Source organism: Caretta caretta, chromosome 17 (assembly GCF_965140235.1).
Source record: "Caretta caretta isolate rCarCar2 chromosome 17, rCarCar1.hap1, whole genome shotgun sequence".
NCBI lineage: Eukaryota > Metazoa > Chordata > Testudines > Cheloniidae > Caretta > Caretta caretta.
In genome coordinates this window covers 5,621,246-5,644,817 of record NC_134222.1, presented here as the reverse complement: position 1 = coordinate 5,644,817, position 23,572 = coordinate 5,621,246, and the positions used below count along the sequence as shown (strand labels likewise).

General features: G+C 36.5%; 1 protein-coding gene across 6 annotated transcripts in view; it reads right to left on the bottom strand.

The window, feature by feature from the left end:
* Positions 1–2,360: 2,360 nt before the first annotated feature.
* VMP1 (vacuole membrane protein 1) overlaps positions 2,361–23,572 on the bottom strand; it is an 88,412-nt gene continuing 67,200 nt past the window's right edge. For all 6 annotated transcript variants that reach the window (XM_048824044.2, XM_048824049.2, XM_048824046.2 and 3 more), the window contains 4 exons: positions 22,554–22,670; positions 19,965–20,026; positions 6,567–6,669; positions 2,361–5,308 (listed from right to left, as the gene is read on the bottom strand). In XM_048824044.2, coding sequence (XP_048680001.1) covers positions 5,165–5,308; positions 6,567–6,669; positions 19,965–20,026; positions 22,554–22,670 — 426 coding nt within the window. In that variant the 3' untranslated portion in view covers positions 2,361–5,164. The remainder of the gene's footprint in view (positions 5,309–6,566; positions 6,670–19,964; positions 20,027–22,553; positions 22,671–23,572) is intronic.

The window sequence follows — 23,572 nt, the reverse complement described above, 5'->3', positions numbered from 1 at the left end:
TGAATGAACACAGATAAATGCACACAATAGCATTTTGCTGACTATGTAGCAATAAGACTATTCCAGACTCTTGACTTCATACTACATGCATTGGTACCTGAAATACAATACAAGCACGAGGATGAAGCTAGACCCACTTTATGACTGTAGATTTGATTAAGCAGTTTGTGTGTTTGGGCAGCATCCTAAATATTAGGTCGGCAGTTGGGCAGCTAACTCCCGTAGGCTCCTTTGAAAACTCCAACCTACATTACATCCTCTTCCTTCATCCCCCAAAACAAGTCTAGCAAAACGCATTGTTTTGTTGCCTTTAATAAAGCTCTTTTTCATGGGCATTTTCACCAACCGTGTGGTACAGTAAAAAGTGAAGTGGGTGAAAGAGGAAGAAATGCGTTGTTGGAATGCTGTGCCCTCCAGCTCTTCCATTAGAAGAGAGTACTGCAGCAGGCTCAAATACATTTTGCATAATCACATTTAAAATGAGCCTGCAAGAACATATGCAAATTTTGCCTGTTATATGGTTCTGAATGTGCTAGCATGTCTTATCACAGGGAAAGTGTTTATCCCATTCAAAACTTACTGAAGAAGCTATCAGGAACCCCCCACCAAAGTCCCGGCAATTAAAACCCTTACCACCTAGGCTAGTCTGTTGTCAGTGAGGAGGATCAGAACCTACCAGGTAACACTGGTTTATTGTTCTCTTTCACTTTTCACACACTGCTTATTACTGCATCCCTGTGGGAGCTGGGAGTAGTTACTCTCATGCATATGAATAATTTCAACCTTTTAGCATATTGCTGCTATTAAAAGGTAGTTTTAACTCTGTGCTTCAAGGAAACCTGCAATTTTTATTGTTTGCCTCTGAGGAATACACATAATCACCGTCCTTTATTTTTGCACCTGTAGTCAATTATAGACACAAGTATTTATACTTTCAATTGTGCCTGTTAATCAGGGAGATGGCTAACTGCTATTTGTGCCTGCAATGAATTATACTTGCAAAGAGACTCAGGCTGGACTGAGACCAATTTAAAAATTAGGTCCAATATGGACATTAAGAAATGATATTATAGAATAATATTCAGGAACATCTGATGTTGGTTAAACATGTCCATTAAGATGAACTAGGCAGCTGCATAATCCCTAGGGCAGCCATTTTAATGATAATTCCAACAAGGAACAGTGCAACATATCAAGACAGGTGGTTCAGAGCTACAGTCAGTGAGACAGGGAACAGGCAATTTCCACAGCTATTTTTATGGGTGAAGGGGGAAGTACAGAACTTGCCTATAATTAGGGTTACCAGATAGCAACTGTGAAAAAATGGGGCAGAGGGGTGGGGAGGTCATAGGCGCCTATATAAGAAAAAGTCCCCAAAAATGGGACTGTCCCTTTAAAAACAGGACAGATGGTCACTCTACCTATCATGGGGAAAATTCCTATCACAGATGGTTTTCTTTGAGATCCTCTCGGCCAGTCTAGACATTTGGCATGGCCTACAGGATCAAAGAAGAGGATCTGTTGAAACCCTTTCTGCGATTTCAGCTCTGATCTACCTGACTTGATAATAATTAGGTCGACTAATTGCTCTGTTATTTAGTGATTTAGCCACGTTTTACACTTGTGATTGGTAACCGTTTCATCTTGCAGTTTTCCCTTTCAAAGTCCAGTTAAACCAAAACATTAATTGCCACTGCTAGGGCTGCTAATAGCTCATTTCTGTATGTTCCTCAAAGGTACAAGGAAAATATTGCATTAAAAATAAGTCTCAAGGCACATAAGAACAATGAGAGTGCAGGGAAAATAAGGAAACTTCACCGGTCACTGCAAGAAGGATAATAGTATATGCACACAGTACCCCGTTAGTACTGTAACAAAGCACATACGTGTCTGACAACTAAGAAATTACCTACCAGTATTTCTTCATTAAATGTAATTCAGATAAGCTCTAAATGGATAATTTTCTCCATCCGTGTCAGTTCAATCCTTGAGGGGGCCATTTAGGGATCTGGGGCAACTATGGGGGATTGGTCCTGCTTTGAGCAGGGGGTTGGACTAGATGACCTCCTGAGGTCCCTTCCAACCCTGATATTCTATGATTCTATGATTTGAAAACCATAGAAACAATGGGAATCTTTTGCTTTTTGGAAAACCAAACCCCATTTCCACGTACAGTGTTAAAGGCTTTGGAATTTCCTTTGAATTTGTCAATTGCAGTTGAGAAGTATGTTCTTGAATCATGTTTATCACTGAATGTCTGTGTTGGGACAGCACATACTTACAGAATAACATGAAAAGGCTAAATATAAAACAATGGACTCTATTCAGCTGAAACGAAACAAAAGGAAACACTATACCACTTAGAGATATTATTTTTATTTGAGCAAACATGAAAACATCAATTTGGAAATCTTTATTTTTTACCTTGTATTAAGTATTAAAGGATCACCATCCAGTGTCTGATAAGAAAGAAGCAGGTATACTGTTCAGTCCATTCTCTAAATATCAGATAAAAGATGAACTTTAGAAAGCTTTCAGAATTACAGCACAGTTCACCAGAACGGACACATATAAATGTGGTTTGCAGAATCATCTATATATACGTGGGGGAAAGCTTGCAATTTGTTTGGTTGTTAGGCAGAGTCACTGTAAAGACTTTGGATAAAAGATGCAACTAAAAGCGTATCTGAGAAATCATCTGAAGACATGCTGTGAGACAGAAAGATCTAGGGCCAGAATCTTAGTTACACAAGATCCTTTCATCTCACTCTGGTAGCATGAAGGGACCTTAAAGAAGGCCTAAATTAAATGTACTCTTTTGGGCCCTTTCCACTGCCAGAGTGGTGTAAAACAGCTTTGGTGTAAATGAGAATAGTGCCCCATATATTTGACAGATGTTAGATCTGAACAAAACAAAGCTGCTATTAAATAAAGTGGGACAAATGGCAAACCACAGTGTTTTCCTAAGTCAAAACATGTTGTGGGAAAAATAAAATAAATGCCTCAAAGCTGTTAAATAGCACATGACTAACCAAAAATTGCATAATTTAAGTTTTGGCTGATTTAAACCATTGCTGTGAAATAGCAAATAGTCATGATTTTATAAATGTATAATTAGTCATATGAATTTGTTGCTACATTTTGTTCTTTGTTAAATCTCCAGGCACAAACAGGAGTGGGGCCTCCAACACCCACTGGATTTCAATGGGAGCTGGGCAACTAACTGCCCTTTGTGTGCCTTTGAAAATGTCCCACTGAGATTTTTAGATCAGAAGCAATGTTTAGAGAAGTCTATATAAAATTCTCTTCATGCATTCAAGTAACACTGTTACAGTTTGTTTAAAGTTATGTATGATGCACACAAAAGCAAAAACATTACAAATCTCACACACCTTGCAATGTAATTTAAGGTGTTTCTTATGCAGAGTGCTAAGAAAAATAGTTATGATACATTTACATTTAAAATCATTTGTGTTCTAAACTTTAAACACTTAAATGCCTGTTGATGTTCAATGAAAAACAGAATTTGAGATGAATGAGCAAACGGTCAGATGAAAGATACCAAAATGTCAGACAGCCTACCGACTGTTGTTGCCATGAGATCCAACAGTCAACATCAGTCTGATAAGCTATCCGACAGGATGGTACAGCCATGGAGATGTCACGACGGTAGGCAACACAAGTGAACATTCAGGCAGAACAAAATGCACGTTTATTGCGCCTTGCTCGAGAGCTGCCCTACTCTAATGGGCAGACATGTAATTTAATAGGTGTTGAGCCAGTTCTATCCTAAATAGGATCCATGTACCGCCATTTAAGAATGTCTGATTAAACAAGTCAACTTATTTTAATATTCTGATGGATAAAACAAAACTACATTCCTACTAGTTCAGGGACTATTAGAGAAGCGTCGTATATACACAGTAGCATTGGAATGGTCACCTATTTACTAAGAAAAGAAAAAGTCTGCCCCTTCAATGCAAATTGATTTCACACACACTGATTTGTAACAGTATTTAAAAGAGAATAAATATTGGGATATTTTTAAAGTATACTTTAATGTTCTTTATTATGGTTATTAATTACCATTCCTGTGTTTTACATCAAACCTGTCTTAATTTCTGATTTCTACGCTTCCCCAACTTTTTTCCTGCAGCACTCAGAGTGCTATAAATCTGTATTCCTGACATTAAGCAAATACCTAGAGTGATACGATAAAAAAAAATTAGTAACGTTATTCAACGATCCTCCTTAAATGAATAAATCATACCATACTGCAAGGTGCCAAATACATGCTTTCTACTTCCTTCTGCTGAGCAAGAAGTTCAAGAAAAATTAACAAAAGGTTTCTGTGCTTACTGTACATGAAGGATTAGTAAGCATGCAATAAAATGGACATAGGCTTAATAAAGAAACTAAAGAGAAACTGAGTATACCAAAGGTATTGAGAGGAAGAAACAGCTTAAAAAGACTGACAAGAAATTCTGGAATGATCAAAGATGACTTTATAAAGTTTTATCTTGACTTCATTCTAAATATACAGAATAAAAAAAGTGAACTGCACCAGTTTGACATCAGCCGTCTCTGCTTACACCATTATGAAGTTGGCAAGGGCGGCTTTTCCAACTGAGAGCATGTGCGATGTGACGGCATTTCTGAGAACTCAGATGGACTCGTATTACTATGAGGGACATGCAAGAATGTTACCCAGTCTACTATCATTTACACACATTTCAATGACCTTGAAATTATGAGGCATGACAGCCATCCTTCCAAAGAAAATTGTTACGTTTAGGCCAGGCTGCAAGTTAATCAGGAAATCTGGAGTTGTGCTAAGTATTAAATCATCAAGTTTGGAATTAACTTGAATGGAAAGCATTTATGTTCAGCATTAGTTTAGCATCCCACGTGCCACCCGAGAAAGTACAACTCAGACTGAATTAAAGAGTATATACATTACCTTAACATACATACATTTGTAAATGAAAGTTATTCTCTAATAGTGAATTACTTTCAAAAGAAAATAATTAAAAATTTGTTACAGCTGGAAAACTGATGATTTTAAAAAGCCTTTCCCTGTTTTGAATAATGCCAATTTTTAACATATAATAAGACCTGTCACTTGCATGTCTGCTAAAGCCCATTTCAATGGGTTTTACCCAGCTTATTTTGTCTTTTCCTCAGAGTACGTCTTCTGTTGCACTCGTTTGGCATAGCTTTGGGCCATGGAGTTTATTATAGACAAGATGAAATAGCAAACCATGACGATCACAAGTTTTTCAAACATCCATGATAACCAGTTCTCCCCCTGCAAAAACAAAAAACAGAACAAGGGAAAAAATTCAGATTAGCAGAATACAAAAGAATTCTCCTCCTCCTCCTAGCTGAAGGGAAAGGATCTAATCATCTCAGGATTCTGTATCATTTATCAAACTACACCAGGAATAAGCACAAACTAACAGGATCCCTGCAGGCTTCTATGTAAAGCTAACTTCGGTCTTTTAAAGCCAGCATGAAAGGTGCTGCCAAAGTTCAGGATTAGGAAAGCCTGATGTGATTCCTAGTCATTTCCAGAAGGTACAATACGGTCGCTGGTTAACAGTCAGTTTTTACTGAACTGCCTACAGCATGTTAGCTTCCAATGAGTATCAATTTCAAGTTGTGTAGCTGGAAGTTAATGTGATGGACTAAAAAATCATGCTTCTGCAGTGTTCTCCAGTCCTGTGCTTTTTTCTACTTTCTATTTCAGTCAAAGGAGGGCAGCAATGCACTGCACAGAGATTACTTCAAAGGGCAGAACATGCTTCCGCCTAGTTATTCCAGACTGATCTTCCCTTAACTACCCCCCCTTTTTCTGTTAAGAACTAGGAAAGCAAATGTTTATAGAAACAAAGGGTTTAGGACTTAAAATGTGAGGTTAATAATTTGTGTATATCAATATCTTAATTGTCCTAAAAATATCACGTCTAAAATTTAGGTGTTAATTAATCCTTCTATATCTAAACCCGTGGGACATATATTTAAAGATTTTTGCATGAAAAGGCCCCTACTTAAAAACTGCATTTTCTTAATATTTTCTGTTTGCCCATCAAGATGTGTTTTGGTTGGTTGGTTATTTTTGTGTGTGTGGGGGGAGAGGGGGAGAGTAGGGTAAAGGAGCTAACAAGAAAAGGAAATTCAAATCCTATATACTTTAGTAATATTTGATGGTGTGGGGAATTCTTTACACATAATTGTACATATAAAGTGAACTTTTCCCTGTCTTTAATAGCTTGCCTCTTGTACCAAAAGAAATGAATAGAAAGTCAGGACAAACCACCAGCTTTGCTTAGCTGCCTAGCTTACTCCCAAATGGATAGAATGTCTAACCCAGTTGTATGTAGTACAAATACAGTTTTTCCTCTGAACTTCTCAGCTTGTTTTTAAAATCGATTCAAAGCCTTATCTCCTTTGAGATTTCCAGGTCTTTAAAAGCTAGAATCAAAACTTAATCAGATACAATGGGTAAGGAGTCAAGGAGTAGCAAAGAAGAAGAAAGGAAAAGAGGTAGTGGGTGGAATTCTTACCTGTGGCACTCCATTGTCAGACTTGTGGTGAAGTTTAATTCGCTGAGCTTCCAAGTACTCTTGGAACGGCTTCTGAAGAGAGGGACCTATACTTGGGACAGCACTGGTGCAAATTTCATTCCAGAGAACAAGACAAAATTTGAGGAGAAAAAAACAAGAAAACAATTTATTTATTTTTTAAACTTACCACTTTGGCTCAAAAGGAACAAAGTTCAGATCAGAGCCATAGATCAGAAGGCATCACTCCCGCATGGGATAACTGGGAGACCCAAACAATACAGTGTGTGTTATCAGTTCATCTGAAGAGGAGGGACAAGTGGGTCCCCCAGACTCTCAAAAAGAAAAAAAAGAGTAAAAAAAAAAGAAAAGAAAAGGATTTCACAGCAGATTGATAATGAACTCAGAGGTAACACAGAGAGCTATATGCTCCACTACTTCCTCAAAGCCAGGGAGAAGCTCAGCTAAGCCTGTGCAACGATGCACGGCTGAGAATAAAATGAATGACTTCTCAGAAGTCCCACATTTATCATCAGCAGTTCCTGTAAGAACTGGTTTGAACCGATTAATAAGGAAATGACTTGTGCTTGTGTCATCCCTCAGTTAAAAAAGAAACTGCCCGCCCTATGACTTGCTCCTATCTTCTCAAAGAAGGCGGCTCCTTTCTCAAACTAAGTCCTTATTAGGACAATCTGTGCGTCATCCTTATCCAAAAAGAATGCATTAGCAAATTCTAAAGACGCCTCCCACTAGCCAATGATTAACAAAGGAACAAAGAAGGAACTATGAACCTTGTTCTGATTCACTCTATGTTTTATGGCAGATGACTTGCATAGAAACTACAGTATGTTACTAAACACCTTGTTCTCAGATGACTGTAATAAGGATCACTGATAAGTTTATGTACTCAGTGCCTTCTCCCATCTATAAAGAGCTGGAAATACTAAGCTGGACAAGCTTAGCAAAGTAGCTACCAAATTCCATTCTGCAGATGCCAGAGCATTTTTAAAATTGTAACTTGAGGCTACTCAAATGAATCAGTATCATTTTTTGTATCCACTACCTAACCGTTGCAGATCATACCAGTCAACAGTAATATAACTCAGGAGCTGTATGCTCTCTCCCATTGGGACCTACTTGCTCCTAAATACATGGTTCTGGGTGCTTTAGAATTACTCATGAGAGATGCTTTAAGCCTTTGTTACACTATGGCAACTTCTCATCAGTTCTGACAAAGTTCCTATGGCTGGTCCCTTCTCTACACTAGGGATCTCTGTGAAAACCAGTAGTTTTTTTTTTTGTTTTTTCCATAAAATTTCCCCAATGAAGACATGCCCCATCTGATTTTCAAAATCATTTAGTGTGCTTTAAAAAGGGGGAGAAGTACTTCCCATATTAAATTACATGTATTTATCACACTGCCTTATAATTCACTCCTTTTCACTAGACAGATTACATTTTCCTGGGTAAATAAAACAAGTTAAAAAGGAGGACAATGGCTTTCTAACATTTAAAATTTTAGTAAATCCACAGAATCCCAGAAGTGCAAATAGCTCACTTTTTGTTAGTCTCTATAGTGCCGCAAGTCCTCCTTTTCTTTTTGCAAATAGCTCACTATCGGCCTTGTTAATTAGATTTGCTCTACTAGCTTGGGGCAAGCAATTTTATCTTCAGTGAGATATTTCCTCATCAACATGGATAAACTGGTGAATATATTTTGTGGCTGGGCTGGTAAATTTTCCTAAAATTTTTGCAAGGCGACTGTAAATTTATATCCATGTATTTTATGTAAGGGTATAGCAGCTTTTACAAGCTATTTCCAATTCTTCAGAAAACCCCAGTAAGGGCCCAGCTGTTAGTTTGCGGCAGAAGTTCTCCCGAATGACTCGTTGGTCAGTACGAGTCACTGTTTTAAAACTATCTCTTGGGTACTTTTTTTTTTTTTAAATAAATGACACACAACAAAAGGAAAAAGCTACTGAAAGGTAATATTTTACTTTTAAAACTTTATATGAATTTTAAAATAGAAATGTTTAAATGATGAGAGTTGAACTAAGTAGTTGTCCAAGCCCTTTGTTTAAAAAAAACCCTCACCTACTCAGTCTCCAAATTATAATGATTATCGCAGCAGTGAAATGAAAATTAAGAAGTTCACAGGGTTGAGATTAGGGCATTTCCTCCTGATACACCAAGAGTATATTTTAAAACAATTCTTCCATTTAAAGCATTCTGCACAACTTTTTATAATGGTGAATGATGACTGAAGTTCGCTTTATGACAGAACTTCATTAAGCTATTTTATGGACCTTTGGGCCATCCATACAAGGACTGTGGGAACCCTATATTAGGTCCTGCATAATTGAACAATTGACTATATTTTATGGCATATTTATACTTATACACTCAGTTGCCAAAGAAATGTGCATTGTCTACATTTTTGCTAGAGTAAAATTTAGAAAGTAGCAAGCTTATACATGTAGATTTGCAATACTAGAAATAAAATTCTTCTTAACCTTAGTGGTTAAAACTTCTAGTTTTGATTATTTCTATAATCTTCCAGTAAAACACAGCCATTTAAGCAGTACTACTAATTCTCTGACCATTTCCTCACACACTATTCTGAAGAGCTAACATTTCACTCAATGTACTGAGCCCAATTCAAGTTGCAGGGTATATACATTTTTAAGGTTAGCAATTGATCAAATGCATTTTAATTACAAGCCACAGCTCTCCCATTCCTAATGGCTCTTTAGGAATGTATGTCAACCCATTAACTCAACAGCCACAGCCTGTATTTCAGCATCAGTTTCAAGAATTCTACCCATTTGCTGGGTGCAGTTGCGACTGCAGAAGCGACAGCATTTTGCATCACAGTTCTGCGCCGCTCAGCAATGGGTTTAAGATGTAGCTTCAGAAGAGTACTGTGGTTCCAGTTTTCTAAATGCAAACCGCATACATCACTGCACAACTGGCTGAATAAAGGAAGGTGGTGGAAGATATCCCCTCCAACAATAAATGGCTTCAAACTCCCTCCTATCTACCATTCTGTTCAGATTCTCTCAGCTTCCATTGTTAACAGAGGAAAGCCTATGGTCTTTTAAAAGAAATAAGAGTAATAATAATAAAAGTCAGTGAGATAAGAAATCAAGGCCCTAAATGTACACTAGAACTTTGTTCATCAATATACTTTATAATCTGCGCACAAACAAAAAGCTCCCTACCTTTCAAAGGTTTAGCAACACAGGTAGCGAACTGATGTATGACCTCAATTTTTGTTTAAATAGAAAGATCATTCACAAAGACATTATGAAACATCAAAAATAGTGATAACTGTCATAATAAGTGAACAAAGGACATTCCATGAAGTATTCTCCTTTATTATATTTATTCATGAATTTGCAGAATTCATTAATTTGCATTGCATCCCTGATACTGATGCAAGTCAGTGAGGTTGGCTTTATTTTTATATTAAGCTTTAGAAAATATTTTTAGATTTTATCTTGCTTGCAAAAATAATCTCTCAATTTGGATTCAGAATGAAAGATTTCAGAATAAAATATGTACCATTTGCATAACCTGAAATTGTACTTTTTATTTTACTTTGCAACCATCTTATACTAAATCTGACTGTTTCTTGAAGAACTTTGAATCACTTCTGTTTAACTGGAAGCTACAATTAGCTTTAAAATATTCTTATTTTCATTTACCTGTGTTAAATATGTTTTCAGCTATTCATCTGAAAAACTGATTTGCAAATTTTTCAATGGAACAAAACTTTACAAATCTTGGAAGCTTCATGATACACTTTGGGTGATCCTACATTAAAGAGCTTAGCCTTTTTTAGAAAAATATTACTGATTGAAGAGAATTTGTCAGTAGCAGCTGAATGGAGTTAAAATTTCTCTTAAAGAATTGTGAAAAATTAGTTACTTTCGTTGAACAGTTTGGAACACACATTTCTGCTCTAGTTACCAACACACCTGGAATTCACTGATAATTTATTTGCACATCATAGTAATCAAAACCGATGTGTCAAAGTCACTACACACTGCAACTTTCTATGTACGTATCTAAATATTTATTTATTTTGCTTAAAACAAATATCACTGACTGTCTCTACAAAACTCCACATATCGAATGTATGATAGTGATAATGAAATGGTGCTTATGATTTCAGCAGAAATCTTAGCCTGAATCTCTTTGGGTTAGAAGTAGATTTTTCTCACAAAAAATTAGCTGCTCGGAAGAGATGCACCAAAAAAATTAATGATTGGAACAATTTATCAAGGGTTGTGATGGATTCTCCATCACTGGGAATTTTTAAATCAAAACTATGTTTTTCTAAAAAGATACACTGTAGTTCAAACAGGAATTATTTTGGGGAAGTTCTGTGGCCTCAGTTCAGCAGAAGGCCAAACTAGATGGCAACCATGCTCCCTCTTGCCTTAGAATCTATGAATACCATTTGAAAAGTGTTAACAGTACTTTTTCGCAGGTATTTAAGAACACACACACAATATAAAATCTTGCCACCCCCAAAGTTACAACATAATTAAAGGTTTCAGAGTGGTAACCCTGTTAGTCTGTATCAGCAAAAACAATGAGGAGTCCTTGTGGCACCTTAGAGACTAATGCATTTATTTGGGCATAATCTTTCGTGGGCTAAAACCCACTTCATCAGAACTTTCAGCAATATTAAAATTCAGGGTTTTTTTTTTTAAGATAAGCTTCATTATTCATTGTATACTTTAATTTTACTAGCTTTTACTGATTATACCTCTTGTACTGTAGGTACCCTTTACTGTTTTATGATTGTATTTACTGAAATTTCATTAAAATTTTCTTTAAAAATAGTCTTTGAACATAAAAAATAACTATTTAATTTGGTCAGTGTTTGTGGTAACTGGGTAATCCTTTTCTGTACTTCTATTGTGCTAACATTGTACTAGTACTTTACAGAAAAGGCCACCAGAGAGTTTAGAATCTATGGGCTTAATTCTACTAACACTTAGGCACATGTGTAAATTTACTCAAATTTATAAGTTTCAGCAGAATAGGAGTCTCAATGTAAATAGGTACACTGGGTAGCACTGAAGGTGTAATTTTAGCGCACCACACCTGTTACATTATGTAGCACTGGAAGAATTAATGATAACCAATTTTCAACAGAACTCAAAAGCAAATCACTTAAGAAGAAATTGCTTAACTTTAAGCATGTACTTACATGCTTTGCTGAATCAGGACATTAGCAACGTACATTAAATTTCATACCCCATTGGAGAAATGAACTGAAGAACAGGAATTAAAGTCTGGGCTGTGCTCAGTAAGAAATGACACGCGCTCAAAGTCTGAATATACGCAGGTCAGTTTTATCGTGGAAATAGTTTGAAGGGGAAAAATAGTGTAAACCAGAATGCTAAATACACTATACAAACTATCAGCCAGGCCTCCAGACTTAAACAGATCAAAACCTCTATTTTAAAAGTGATGTAAGCTCGAGTCAGAAGTCACATTTTGTGAATGTTCTCTTTAAAAATACATCCTTTCCATTAAGCTGGAAAGACTCACTGCTAATATAAGGACTGGGCTTGTCCAGACTACATGGCTACTGAACACACAGGCACTGTGCTTGTTCAAGAGACAGTGTTCATAAGAATTAACAGTTCATAGGAAAAAGGACCCTACATCACATTCTGGTTAACATGTCAGAGGCCAGAAGTAGCACAGCTATAGGAAAATACTGTTTTAAATAAATCTAGAGCCAGAGTCAAGTAAATACCTGCCCAGCTTCACCACAATGGATTGCCCATGTGAGACTCTCCTTCAAATCAGTTTTCTACAGGGTTTACCAGGGAGAGAGAATGTCTGCGTGCAAGTTTGTGATCACACGTCTTACTAACCTGGCCCTTTGGCTCTGTTCAACCATATGTTGCCTTTGTGGGTGATAAACTGTAGAGACCAGATTATCACCTGCAGAGCCCAATTCTGAGTCAGGAAGCATATGTTCACCATAGCTGTGGGAAGAGTTTTTCAACTGGCCACTCTCTCCCTACCCTTTTGGGCTACTTGAAACACCAAAGAGATAGAAGATCATGTCCTAATCACATCGGGGGGCTTTTTAAAAATTATTTTTGGTGCCGAAAGGGAAAAAAAATCTGTTTGCTTTTTGTCAGCATGAGCCATGAACATATTCTGATTTCACAAATAAAGTAAACTTAGTCGAAGACCAGATTGATTCTCTGGATCTACAAAAAAATAAAGTGTTCAGTGGTGAAGAAGAGTCAAAAATTTAATGTAATGAAGGGAATTCACAGCTCTGGGCTCTCCTCCATTATCTGTGGCTCTGAGGAAGACTGGTTCTGCTTGTTGATCAAACTTGCAATGGCAGACAGAGCAATGGCCTTCAACTTCCACACAATTGTGGAAAGCTAGAGAAAAGTTTTACTGTATATCAAGTACAACTCCTAATATACCAAACAGAGTTGCTCTGTTCTAATTTTCACATTTCTTCCTAGTTTTTCCCCAAAGGACACAAGAGATATGTAGGAAGCTGTATGTTTTACTCTTCATATTGCTGCACAAGAGGAATGAGGCACTCACTAAAATAGCCACAATTAGACATTTTATGTTGTCCCTTCCTTAAAGGGCTCAAGATGTTATGGTTTTGTATGGCCTAAATTTTCTCAACAAGAGTTTTATGCCTTGGTTATAAACCCCCAACAAACAGGTTTGAAAGGATATATTTTGAGTGCCACTGGACTAGTAAGTAAAGCTGACTGATTTGCATGCTTCCCTCACCATCCAAAAAGTACACCTTCTTCTGGCAAGTTATCTGAACCTTCAAATGGTTAATTTTTTTTTTCCAGACAGTGATCTAAACAGGCTTAACGGTTAGTATTTTAATGAGCTGTCATTTCCTGTGCTGATAAAGATTCTCACAGTATTTAAACCATCCATTTCCCTGAGGCTCAACCAATACCAGGACACAATTCATGGTGAGTCAGAATGGACCTCAGACTTCTTGCCTGACTCAACCATGATAGATTACACTGCAGCAAATCTGGACTCACTCCCAAGGTGCCTACAGCTTAAAGAAACCTGACTTCTAAAACTGAGGGCAGAGCCACTGGCTTTAATTTATATCAATGCCGCCTTGGTTTTTAAAACATTTGGGGAAACAAAGATAAGTCATCTGTATTATTTTAAAATTGGAAAATGAAACTGATGATATTTAATTAAATAAATCGGGTTTATGCTCAAGGTCAAGGGGAGCAAAGCTGGGGTTAAGAAGCGGTTTTGTGTTTTCATTTTGATTTCATCTGAAACATTATTCAGAATAATCTTCAAATAAAATACTTGTGACACCATGAAATTAAAGTTGCCTTAAATGTGATCTAATTTATCTGGGATGTCCTCAAATACACAAGTGATCTACATGTCATGAACAACACTTCACCTTGAGAGATTTTTATTTTTGGTATGTTGAACACTAACTTGAACAGAGTTGTCATTGCAGTTTGTATTAGACTTCAAATCTGTTGGATATTGTTATTTGTAAAGAAATATTTCTTCTATGTGAGGGCAAGAAAAATCAGTGTTATATCTTTAAAAAGCAAAACTACAGCTTTCAAACATTCACTTGCTAGTTCACATTTAAATCCTACAAGCCCTTTTCAAATAAACTCTTAATTCTATTGAGATCCATCTAAAGGTTTTAACATCAAAACATCTCAAATTTCATTCACATCTGTGTCCCTTTCAAGCTATTAAAATCTTTTTTGTTCCAGTTTCCCCATTGTGTACACAACCGTATTATAAAGGCACAATCCCACAGGTTTCTGATATACTTGTGGGAGGAGAGCCATTGATTTACTGCACCAAGAAATGTCAGGTGTAATGTTTCAAAGTGATAGCCATGTTAGTCTGTATCAGCAAAAAGAACGAGGAGTACTTGTGGCACCTTAGAGACTAACAAATTTATTTGAGCATAAGCGTCCAAAAGCAATTCTACCTCAGGAGACTTTAAATAAAGTCACTGCTAAATTATCTACATTCTCAGCCATTTTGGATTATTTTCAACAGAATTTTAATAAAAAGTCTTAGTCTAAACACAAATTAGAAGCCATTTTTTAATATATACTTTAATTCTGGTGCCAATTCAACAGGACTTCTTGCACCATATTAGTGCTGAGGTATTTATGTAAAACAAAGGTCCATATAAAGACAGGACCTTTGATTTGTAAATCAGATCTTGCTCTTCGGATGATGTTCTGTTAAAATCAAAGTGATGTGGATTCTGCCAGTTTGATGCTCACTGTTCCAAGTTATACTGTTGGGGTCCCCAAGCTGCTAAAGAGCTTTGCTTTGCACATTAAGGAGAATAAACCACAAAGCTAAACTATTCTGCATGAAAAGATAGTTAATCTATAGTGTGGCCTTTTCTATCATTGTCCCCATTGCTAATCTTTTAAAAAAAAAGATTGTTTTTTGGGAAAACTTAAAAGGAAAAAATAAAAACCTTTTGGGTGGCTGAAGTTTTTTGACACATTTTTTGAGAAAAAAATTGTGTCAAGAGGAAAACACAATGCCCTTTACAGATAAAGTCAGAAGAGTCAATTACAACTAATTTGCTGCTGAGTCAGTGGGTTGCGTTGTGAATTGTAACGTAACAAGGAGCAGCACACCATTAGTTCACAAAGTCAGTGATTCAAGTATGAATAGAGGCTGGTTTCATGTAAGCTGTTTAATTACTAGCGCAAACTAGTCAAATTCCAACTGGCCTATGTGGCTTTAAAGCATCAAAAATTGGCCCAGGTGAAACCCTAGATTGAGAAATTGCTCAGAAGAAGTATTTGATACTTCGGGTTAGATTTTCAGACCTATACCTTCAGGATCAGACTTCGCTGTCGCATTAATGGGAGTCACAAGTCTAATCTGCAGGACAGGGCATGGACAGTTTAGCCCTTAAACTGCTAAGGGGTGCTACAGGCTACATTTTTGCATAAATATCACAGACTGAACAGACCTCACTTTGTGTTTGTCTTTTGCAACTAATTAACAGTTACTTTCCTCCGGCACTATTTTTAGATGTGACTATCAAATGGAGCAGGTGTATGGATTTCCCCAGCTCAAATGTTGTCCATACCTTATCCTGATCATCATAGGAACATATACTGTACATACAAAAAACCCTTTTCCTGTGAAAAGAAGACAGGCCACATCTCTCGTACTGTTTAGGCAGCCGGACTATGAGGACAGCATTTGCTGCTTGAGTTTAGAATGAGCTTCCTACTGGCAAGGTCCAATGAGGATCATTTGCGTAAGGTTCCTGAAGGATGCTGAAGTGTTTTAACAACAGGTTTTACGATCTATATATGTAATAAAAACTTCACTTATTATGAAAGTGCAGCTACTTCTGGGGTGAACCTTGGCAGGCATTTAACATTACACAGCACTATGCTAGAGCTCAGAACTCCCAGCAGGAACCTAGAACACATATGAAGTTTTTCCTTCTGTCCTCTCTTTTGATCACTAAGAAATGGCAACTCCTTAACAGCCGGATAAAACCAAAGGGTGGACTTTTCTTTCTGATAAATCGTTCAGCAATGTTACAGCTTGCCAAAGTTCTTTATATGGTTCGTTTTGAGTAATATTTCTTTAATAGCTTTCTGGGAATTCCTAGTGCCCATTTGAAATCACCACTTCAAAGTCAAATGTGATCATGTTTAAAAGCAATATGCTCAGTGACTTCGTAAACATTCATGCAGCTGTAGGTAAAACAATTAAATCTAAAGATTAAAAAAAACAAAAGGAAACCCACAATATAGCTACTAATTAAACAATTTTAAAATTGGTTAATTGTGGCCTAAAACTAGTACAAAAAGTATGTAACATGGCTGCTTAGTAAGCTAACCTCCTCTTTAAGTCAGAGAATACAAAAGTAATAGTTAATGCATCATCTTGCCCCCTTGACAGCATCCTCCATTCCTCACTTTGTATCTGTAAGACCCCAGCAAAAAACATGCCCTCTCTAAACAGCAACATTGCAACCTCCAGATCATTAGCTGATAGCATTGGTAGTTGAGTGATCTGAGGCTCCCCCTGTCAGTCTTTCAACAGCCTTCTGCCTTTTCTCACCTCAGACCTCACTTTGAATTTCAGCAGCAACCCAGACTCCAGCACGTGCAGAATACTGGTGCCCACCTTCTTGCACATACAACCAAGTACAAGTACACTATCCCCCATTCTAAAACAACTTCACTTGCTCCCCATTCATTTAGACTGGAATCTTTCTGGGGAAATGACTGCCATTTTCTTTGTACAGCACCTAGCACAATGAGGTCCTAGGCCATGACTGGGGCTTCTACAATAATACAAATAAATAATCTAACTCATTGATTTTGTTGAAAACTAGCCTCCTTGTGCTTAAAATCCTCTGTGATCTTGCTCCAACTTTTTAGGGCTCTCTCTTATTATCTGTGCTCTATCCTTTTCAGCTAGCACCATTCTCCTTTCCTGGGTGCTCCTCCACACAACCTGGGGCTCAGTTGGTGTGATAGCCATTTTCTCTGTTGTTGCTGCCAGTTAGACTTGCCTATATGGGGACGCTGAGCAGAACAGCTGTTCCACAAGAGCTATTCCAGAACAGCTCTCCATGTGGATGCTCTTATTTCAGAATAAGAGCACCTTTTTCTGATTTAAATTAATATCACTTTGGAAGTAGATTAAGCTAAACTGGAAAAACACATTCTTCTTCCAAAATACAAGTGTCCACATGGGGAATAGCTATTGCACTTTGAATTCACGCCCTATCTTAATCCAAAATAACCCTTAAGTGTAGACTAGCCCTAAGGTCTTCGTGCCTCAGACTTCTCCATTTTATTTCAAAACTTGGTTGACAACATTTTCCCTTGCTAAATCTCTCCATAGCTTTCAGCTTTTGATTTATGTAATTGTTTTTAATCCTGAAGCGTTTGGGTGGGTTGTAGAAAAACTTTCTACATAATAAAATTGTGAAACCAAAGCATCCTGAACTGTATTAAAGGGATGGTTTTGCAAGTTCAGGATACAATGAACACAGACTCTGGTAATATCAGTAAACAATTGCAATCCTAAGGAAAAAAGAGTTGCACGCAGCTCTGTTTTTCATTAAAGATTAAGACTCATCTATTTATCAGAGAGAATATGGTCTAGTGCATAAAATCACAACAATTTCAAGGACGTTAATAATTCTCTCCTTACAATTCAACTTAATCTTCCATCTAGGCGTTGATAATCCTGTACATAAATTTTCTTTTAAAAAAATCTTTCTGGTTAGACACTGTTTTGCAAAAGGCAACATCTCAGAACTACAAACTATCTCAAGTCAAACTAATGGAATAAATGTGTTTTAAAAGGTTAATGTTACTCATCATTGAGTATTCTCTTTGTACTTAATAATGATTAAGAACTTCTAATGCAAGCTATTGCTTAAGTGTTTTATATACTACTCTAGAGAGAAATTGATGAGGTAATGCTAGCAGACTGTGTTTGAGAAAAGTCAAGGATACTGGGACATTCCAAAAAACTTACTGTCTCCCAAGAACATTTTTGAATTCTGACATCAACTGTCTAATAAAAATCTGAATCCAGCAGAAATCTTGTGAATATGTTCAAAAGTAATTTGATGAAAAACTATCTCCAAGACAGATGAAGTAGGAAAAAACTAGCTTTGGCCCAAAGATTGCATTTGAGGAAGTCTTTGGAAATATACCTTACTCAGCAGTAGTGTTGATCAAAGATAAAAAGCAAATCAGCTTGGAGTGGCTAATGTCAAAAAGACAATGATTTCTAACCAGTAGCATTTTTTTAAAGGAATATTAAAAACAAAACATTCATTTTGAAGTTTGTTACAATCCAGACTCCCAATGAAAAACTCAGGAAGCAATAAAATCAGATCTGTTCCATCAGTGAAGTGCCCAAGAATGTTGCATCAGACACTCCTATTTCTTTGTATAACATTACTACTTCAAGTTTACATATTTAAATAGCAATTATTTCCAGACACTCCTATCCAGAAACTCTTCTTGAGACTTTTTTTTTTAAACACCAAAAAAGTATTCAACTATAAGACAGCAAAAGGAGTCCTGGCTATCATCATGTGTCCTCAAAAATGAGTGAAAGTCCTTAAGGAGCAAGTAAAAACACATCTTTAGAATTGATTTTGAAATCAGATTGTTAACACCTAATGTATATCAGACATCAGATGAAATACTGTATTTAAACCACTGTTTGATAAAAATGAAAACCACCTCTTCTAATGTCAGAGCAGTCTGAACAATTTATTAAAAAAAGTCTGCAACATTTGTCTTTGAGCACACAAATGTTTCTTGTGAACAGTTAAGCACAATTTAGTGATGCAATACTGGATGATTTGCACTAAGTCATGTATACCGAGACAAATGAACTGCATATTTTGTTTGTATTCAAGTAGTTTTATACACTGCTTAATGCTGTGTATTGGGAGAGGCTGTGTTGGGAACGTATTTGTTAGATTGCCGATAAGGGATGTTCAGATTGACTTGGGCTCTTGAAATCATACAGCATTTTTGTCTGAATGGGTAAATCTCCCAAGTGACATGGTGAAGTTCAATGCATGATTAAATATACTTTTCAATCAGTATTAAATCCCATCATGCCAATACATTCTTACATTGTATTTTAAATTATCTTTTTTTTTTTTTAATCTGGGTATTACATGTGTTCTTGCTCTACTTCCCCTGACATTTAAATGAAATCTTAGCTTAAAACAAGTCTGAATCATTTCCTAAGAAACACACTAGTCTGGAAAAAGACAGGTATTTTCTCAAAATAGGAACAGTTTATCCCTGAACAGCTTGCAACTTTCTCTAATGAAAAAAGTTTCTTTGTAATAGAGAAGATTACAATGCTATGTCCAGGTTTTCATCCTAACATTTTAGAAGGTATTTCATATAATAAAATATATGGAATGTCTCTTCTAAGGGCCTCCACCTTTAGCTACATGTGAATACTATGTATTGTAAGTAGTGACAGTTCATTCATTTTCTGATAGGGAGTCACAGTATATCATCACAGAAAGCCACCAGATTATACTGCAGAACTTGAGCTAGCAGTGTCACTAATTCATAATAAGAACGTGGTATGTACATACTACATCTATCCAAACTGTTATGGTATCGCTTGAGGTAGTTGAAACCTTTGGGATAAGAAATGACAGCTCAGATAAAATCTAAACCAGCTTTGCAGGCCAAAATTTGCACTTCTTGAGAGTAAAGCACTGCCTCCTTTAGCAGAAAGTTGACTTTCAGCATACTAGACTGGACTCCTTAGTATTTTTCCACTCAAACTCTGAAGGTATTAGTCAGTTATAGAATTACTCACCCAATTAGGGACACCATCTGCTCCACTATATGTTTGCTGAATGTTATAATAACGAAAAGTTTCTGTAGGAAGGAAAACATCAGTTAGAGAAATGTTTAATCAGAAGGGAAGCAAGGACAATGGAGTACGACAACTTATGTTCCTTTCCAATTAAATGACTTCTTCTGCACTTACAGATAATTTCCCCTTAACTTTTCTTTGAGTATCATTGTTTTTCAATATCACCCTTTTCAATAAAAGAGGCAGAACAGAGAAGTACTAGTTACTTTTAGACTGTTATTCTATTTCCTCATACATTTAATTTCTTGCAATGTTTTTCCAGCCTGTGTGCTAACCATTTCACATCCTCCCTAAACCTATGTTCCCAGAAGCTCAAAGTCACTCAACTCCATCAGTGTTTTCATGGAAAAAAAACAAACACTCATCTCTGTGCAGAAAGACAAATTTATGTCCCCATTACAAACATACGTTTGGGTGAATAAAATTTCAAAATTGCATGGAAGTGAAAGATAGTAAATCTTTTTGGTCCCAAGTCCTTATCCCCTAGAAGGGCAGTGTAAGGAACAAAGACCTACCAATTTAGGGACAAAATAAATGAGACCATGGGTATCCAAATTTGCCTTTGAAAATTAGACTATTTCTCCCTTTAGAGGCAGTGACCTGGTTGAGACAATTGTCCTAGATATTGAAAGTTAAAAATTTAAAATAAGAATGTATTTCAGTGACAGAAAGGTGACCTTAAGTAGATAAAATGCCCTACATGATAAACCCAAAGCCTCATGATAATTGTATCACTCTACTTGCTACAGTTAAAGTTCTGTTAATGTAGCCATTGTTAATCCCATTTTTGTCAGATTTGATAGCTTGCCCTTTTACAGAGTGTAGGTGAGATGATATATAGTGTTTGTACAGTCTCCACTAAATCACTGTATGTATGATCTAATGAGAAGTGAATTAACTGGACTCTGAATAAGGAAATTAATAGAACTGTGTGAATTGATTCGATGGTCCAGATTAAAAGGGCCAATTAAATGCAACTATAAAATGGCAATGCTTATGGACCCATTGGCTTTCTCTCCAATCTTATTATAACTCTTTTTCCATGACCACTGCATTTCCTAAAATTCCACTTTACAGCAAGATCACTATCAAGTCCAGATTATTGCACAACAACTTGCTTGAAAGAAAACAGTACACAAAATGTAGTTCTAATAGCCAAACACATTTATGATGTAAAAGGGTTTACCAAGTAAGTGCACAAGGCACTGGGAATATTTGTTGCTTTCACTATCCAGAATAGATCACTGGAAATTACACTGCAAAGCAATGGAGAATAGCCAACTCTCTCCAAATTAATTTCACTGTACAGATTAAAAAAAAAATCTTGGGAATTACTTCACACAGATACTATTTTATTTTTAGTCTTTTCCAAGTCAGCATAAATAAATCTTCAATCTTAGTTAAATAAAAAATTCCAGGGAAGGCAAAAACGGCATTGAGCAAGTAAAAACGGCATTGACCAATGCAAGTCTTTTCACAATAAACTCAACATCATGATTTCTGACCCATGAATTGGCCTCCATTTTAAGACTATGCAAAGTAGGATAAAAAAAGGCAGCAAAAAATAAGGTGGAAGGAATACCCCTTTAACAGAGTCCTGGTCTGGGATGAGATCCTTTTGGTTGGGTGTATTGAAGAAGTAATCTCATGCAGCCACCCACTATCACTACTTTAATGAAGTGACAATAAAGATTTTCAAGCTATACAACTGTGGCCACTGCATTATTACTGGGGATGCTGAATCAAAAGACATTTGTTCTAGTGATTACAAAGCAGATGACATAGTTAGGGACACATCATATATTCAACTGTAGCATCATCAATAACTACAATGTAACTGAATACCATACCAATTTATCTTGCATTGAACAGAATGGTGAGTAGCTCCTCCAGTTACTTCAAAATTTTCAGAAGCGACCAGTGATTTTGGGTGCTCAACTTAACGCACAATGAAAGGACTTCATTTTCAGAAAATATTAAGTACCTGTTCACTGAAAATCAGACCTCTTTGAAGTGTCTCAATAACCAGTGACTTTTGAAAATCATGGCCAGTGTGTCCCAACACATGCCCCCAGGTTGGCTTCAGCAGAGACCAGGCATCAATGGGATGAAAGGACTGGGATTTTCTTTAAAACTTTACCTCAAGTGAAAGTGAACATTTAAAAATACTTCCTGACTGATAAACGCTCATTCCAGCGCTCTCTGAAAATGAACATGTGTGTGTTACCAAAAAGGCAAGTTCATTATGAGTATGAAGCCTTTTCCGTCTGATAAAAACCCTAGGTAAATAATTTGGCTAACCACCAATTTCCTGAGTGGTGTAGGCGGTGAGTTTATTAGTTTATAGCCATAGATTATTTAGTTGCCCAAGTTTTGAGTTCAGTAACCCTAACAGAACCTTTATTTTAAATCTGTTGCACCAAATGAATTTCCAATCACAGCTCACTGAAATACTGCAGAGATAATGGTGCAATTCTTACTTTAAAAAATCCTCCCCGGTGTTTTATAAGAGGTGTAACATGTACTTGCCTGGATGTGCATTTTAATGATTGCTTTCCCAATTAGGGTTGCACCAAAGAAGGTCCAAAAGGGAACCAGAAAGTGGCCACATGTTATCCCTGCCAGGTCAAACAGAGGATTTGGAATCTATGAAGTATAAGGGAAAGAAAAAAGAACCAGAACTCAACATTAAATTCACTTTAATTAATAATATCTCAAACTTTGAAAAATGAACTCCTCCCCCTCTCTCAAAACCATCCCCAAATCGTGCCTTAATACACACAAAAATGTTAATATTATAGCCCATAACTTAAATCGTTAAGCTTCAGCTAGACAATGTCCCAGACAATTCCACCCTGATAGCTATTCTTTTAATCTGAGGATAAAAGAGTAACAGACGTTTTCCATATGAAAAGCATAGAAAACACAGTGAGAAGCTTGAGTGATATATCAAATTCTCTCCCTGATAAGCACGTTGCTCATATGAGTCAGTGCTCAAAATGATCTGCAATGATTTCTATCTGAAAGGCATAAAAACCCTGGTATTTATAGTCATATGTACTCTGTTAAAAAGCAAAGATATTTCTTTAAAGAACAAAAGCATTTCATTAAAAATTAAAGGATTTCTTGAATTTTTATTTACTTTCAAGAACATTTTAGAGAAGGGATCATAATACCAAGAAAAGACCAACCGATTCCCAGACTTGACACTGAACATTCAGTGCACACCATACTGCATCTGTCAGATACGAGTAAACACACAAGGATGTTTTGCTTACAGTAGCAGTGAATCACACTGCTATTTTCCCCACAGTATTTGCGCTTTCCCTGTTTTGTTACGAGAACAAATAAATATAGGCAAAGTAGATACTGAGAGAGCTATAAAAGTGACATTTAAGATTTCAAGTTTTAATTTATATGGTTAACATTTAACAGGTTGTTACAGACTAGTAATTCCAAGTTTAATTAGAAGTTTCTATGAGCACCCACCACTTTCCTAGGAAGGCAAGACACATCAAATGGTATCCACTCATGCCCGTCTTTGCTTA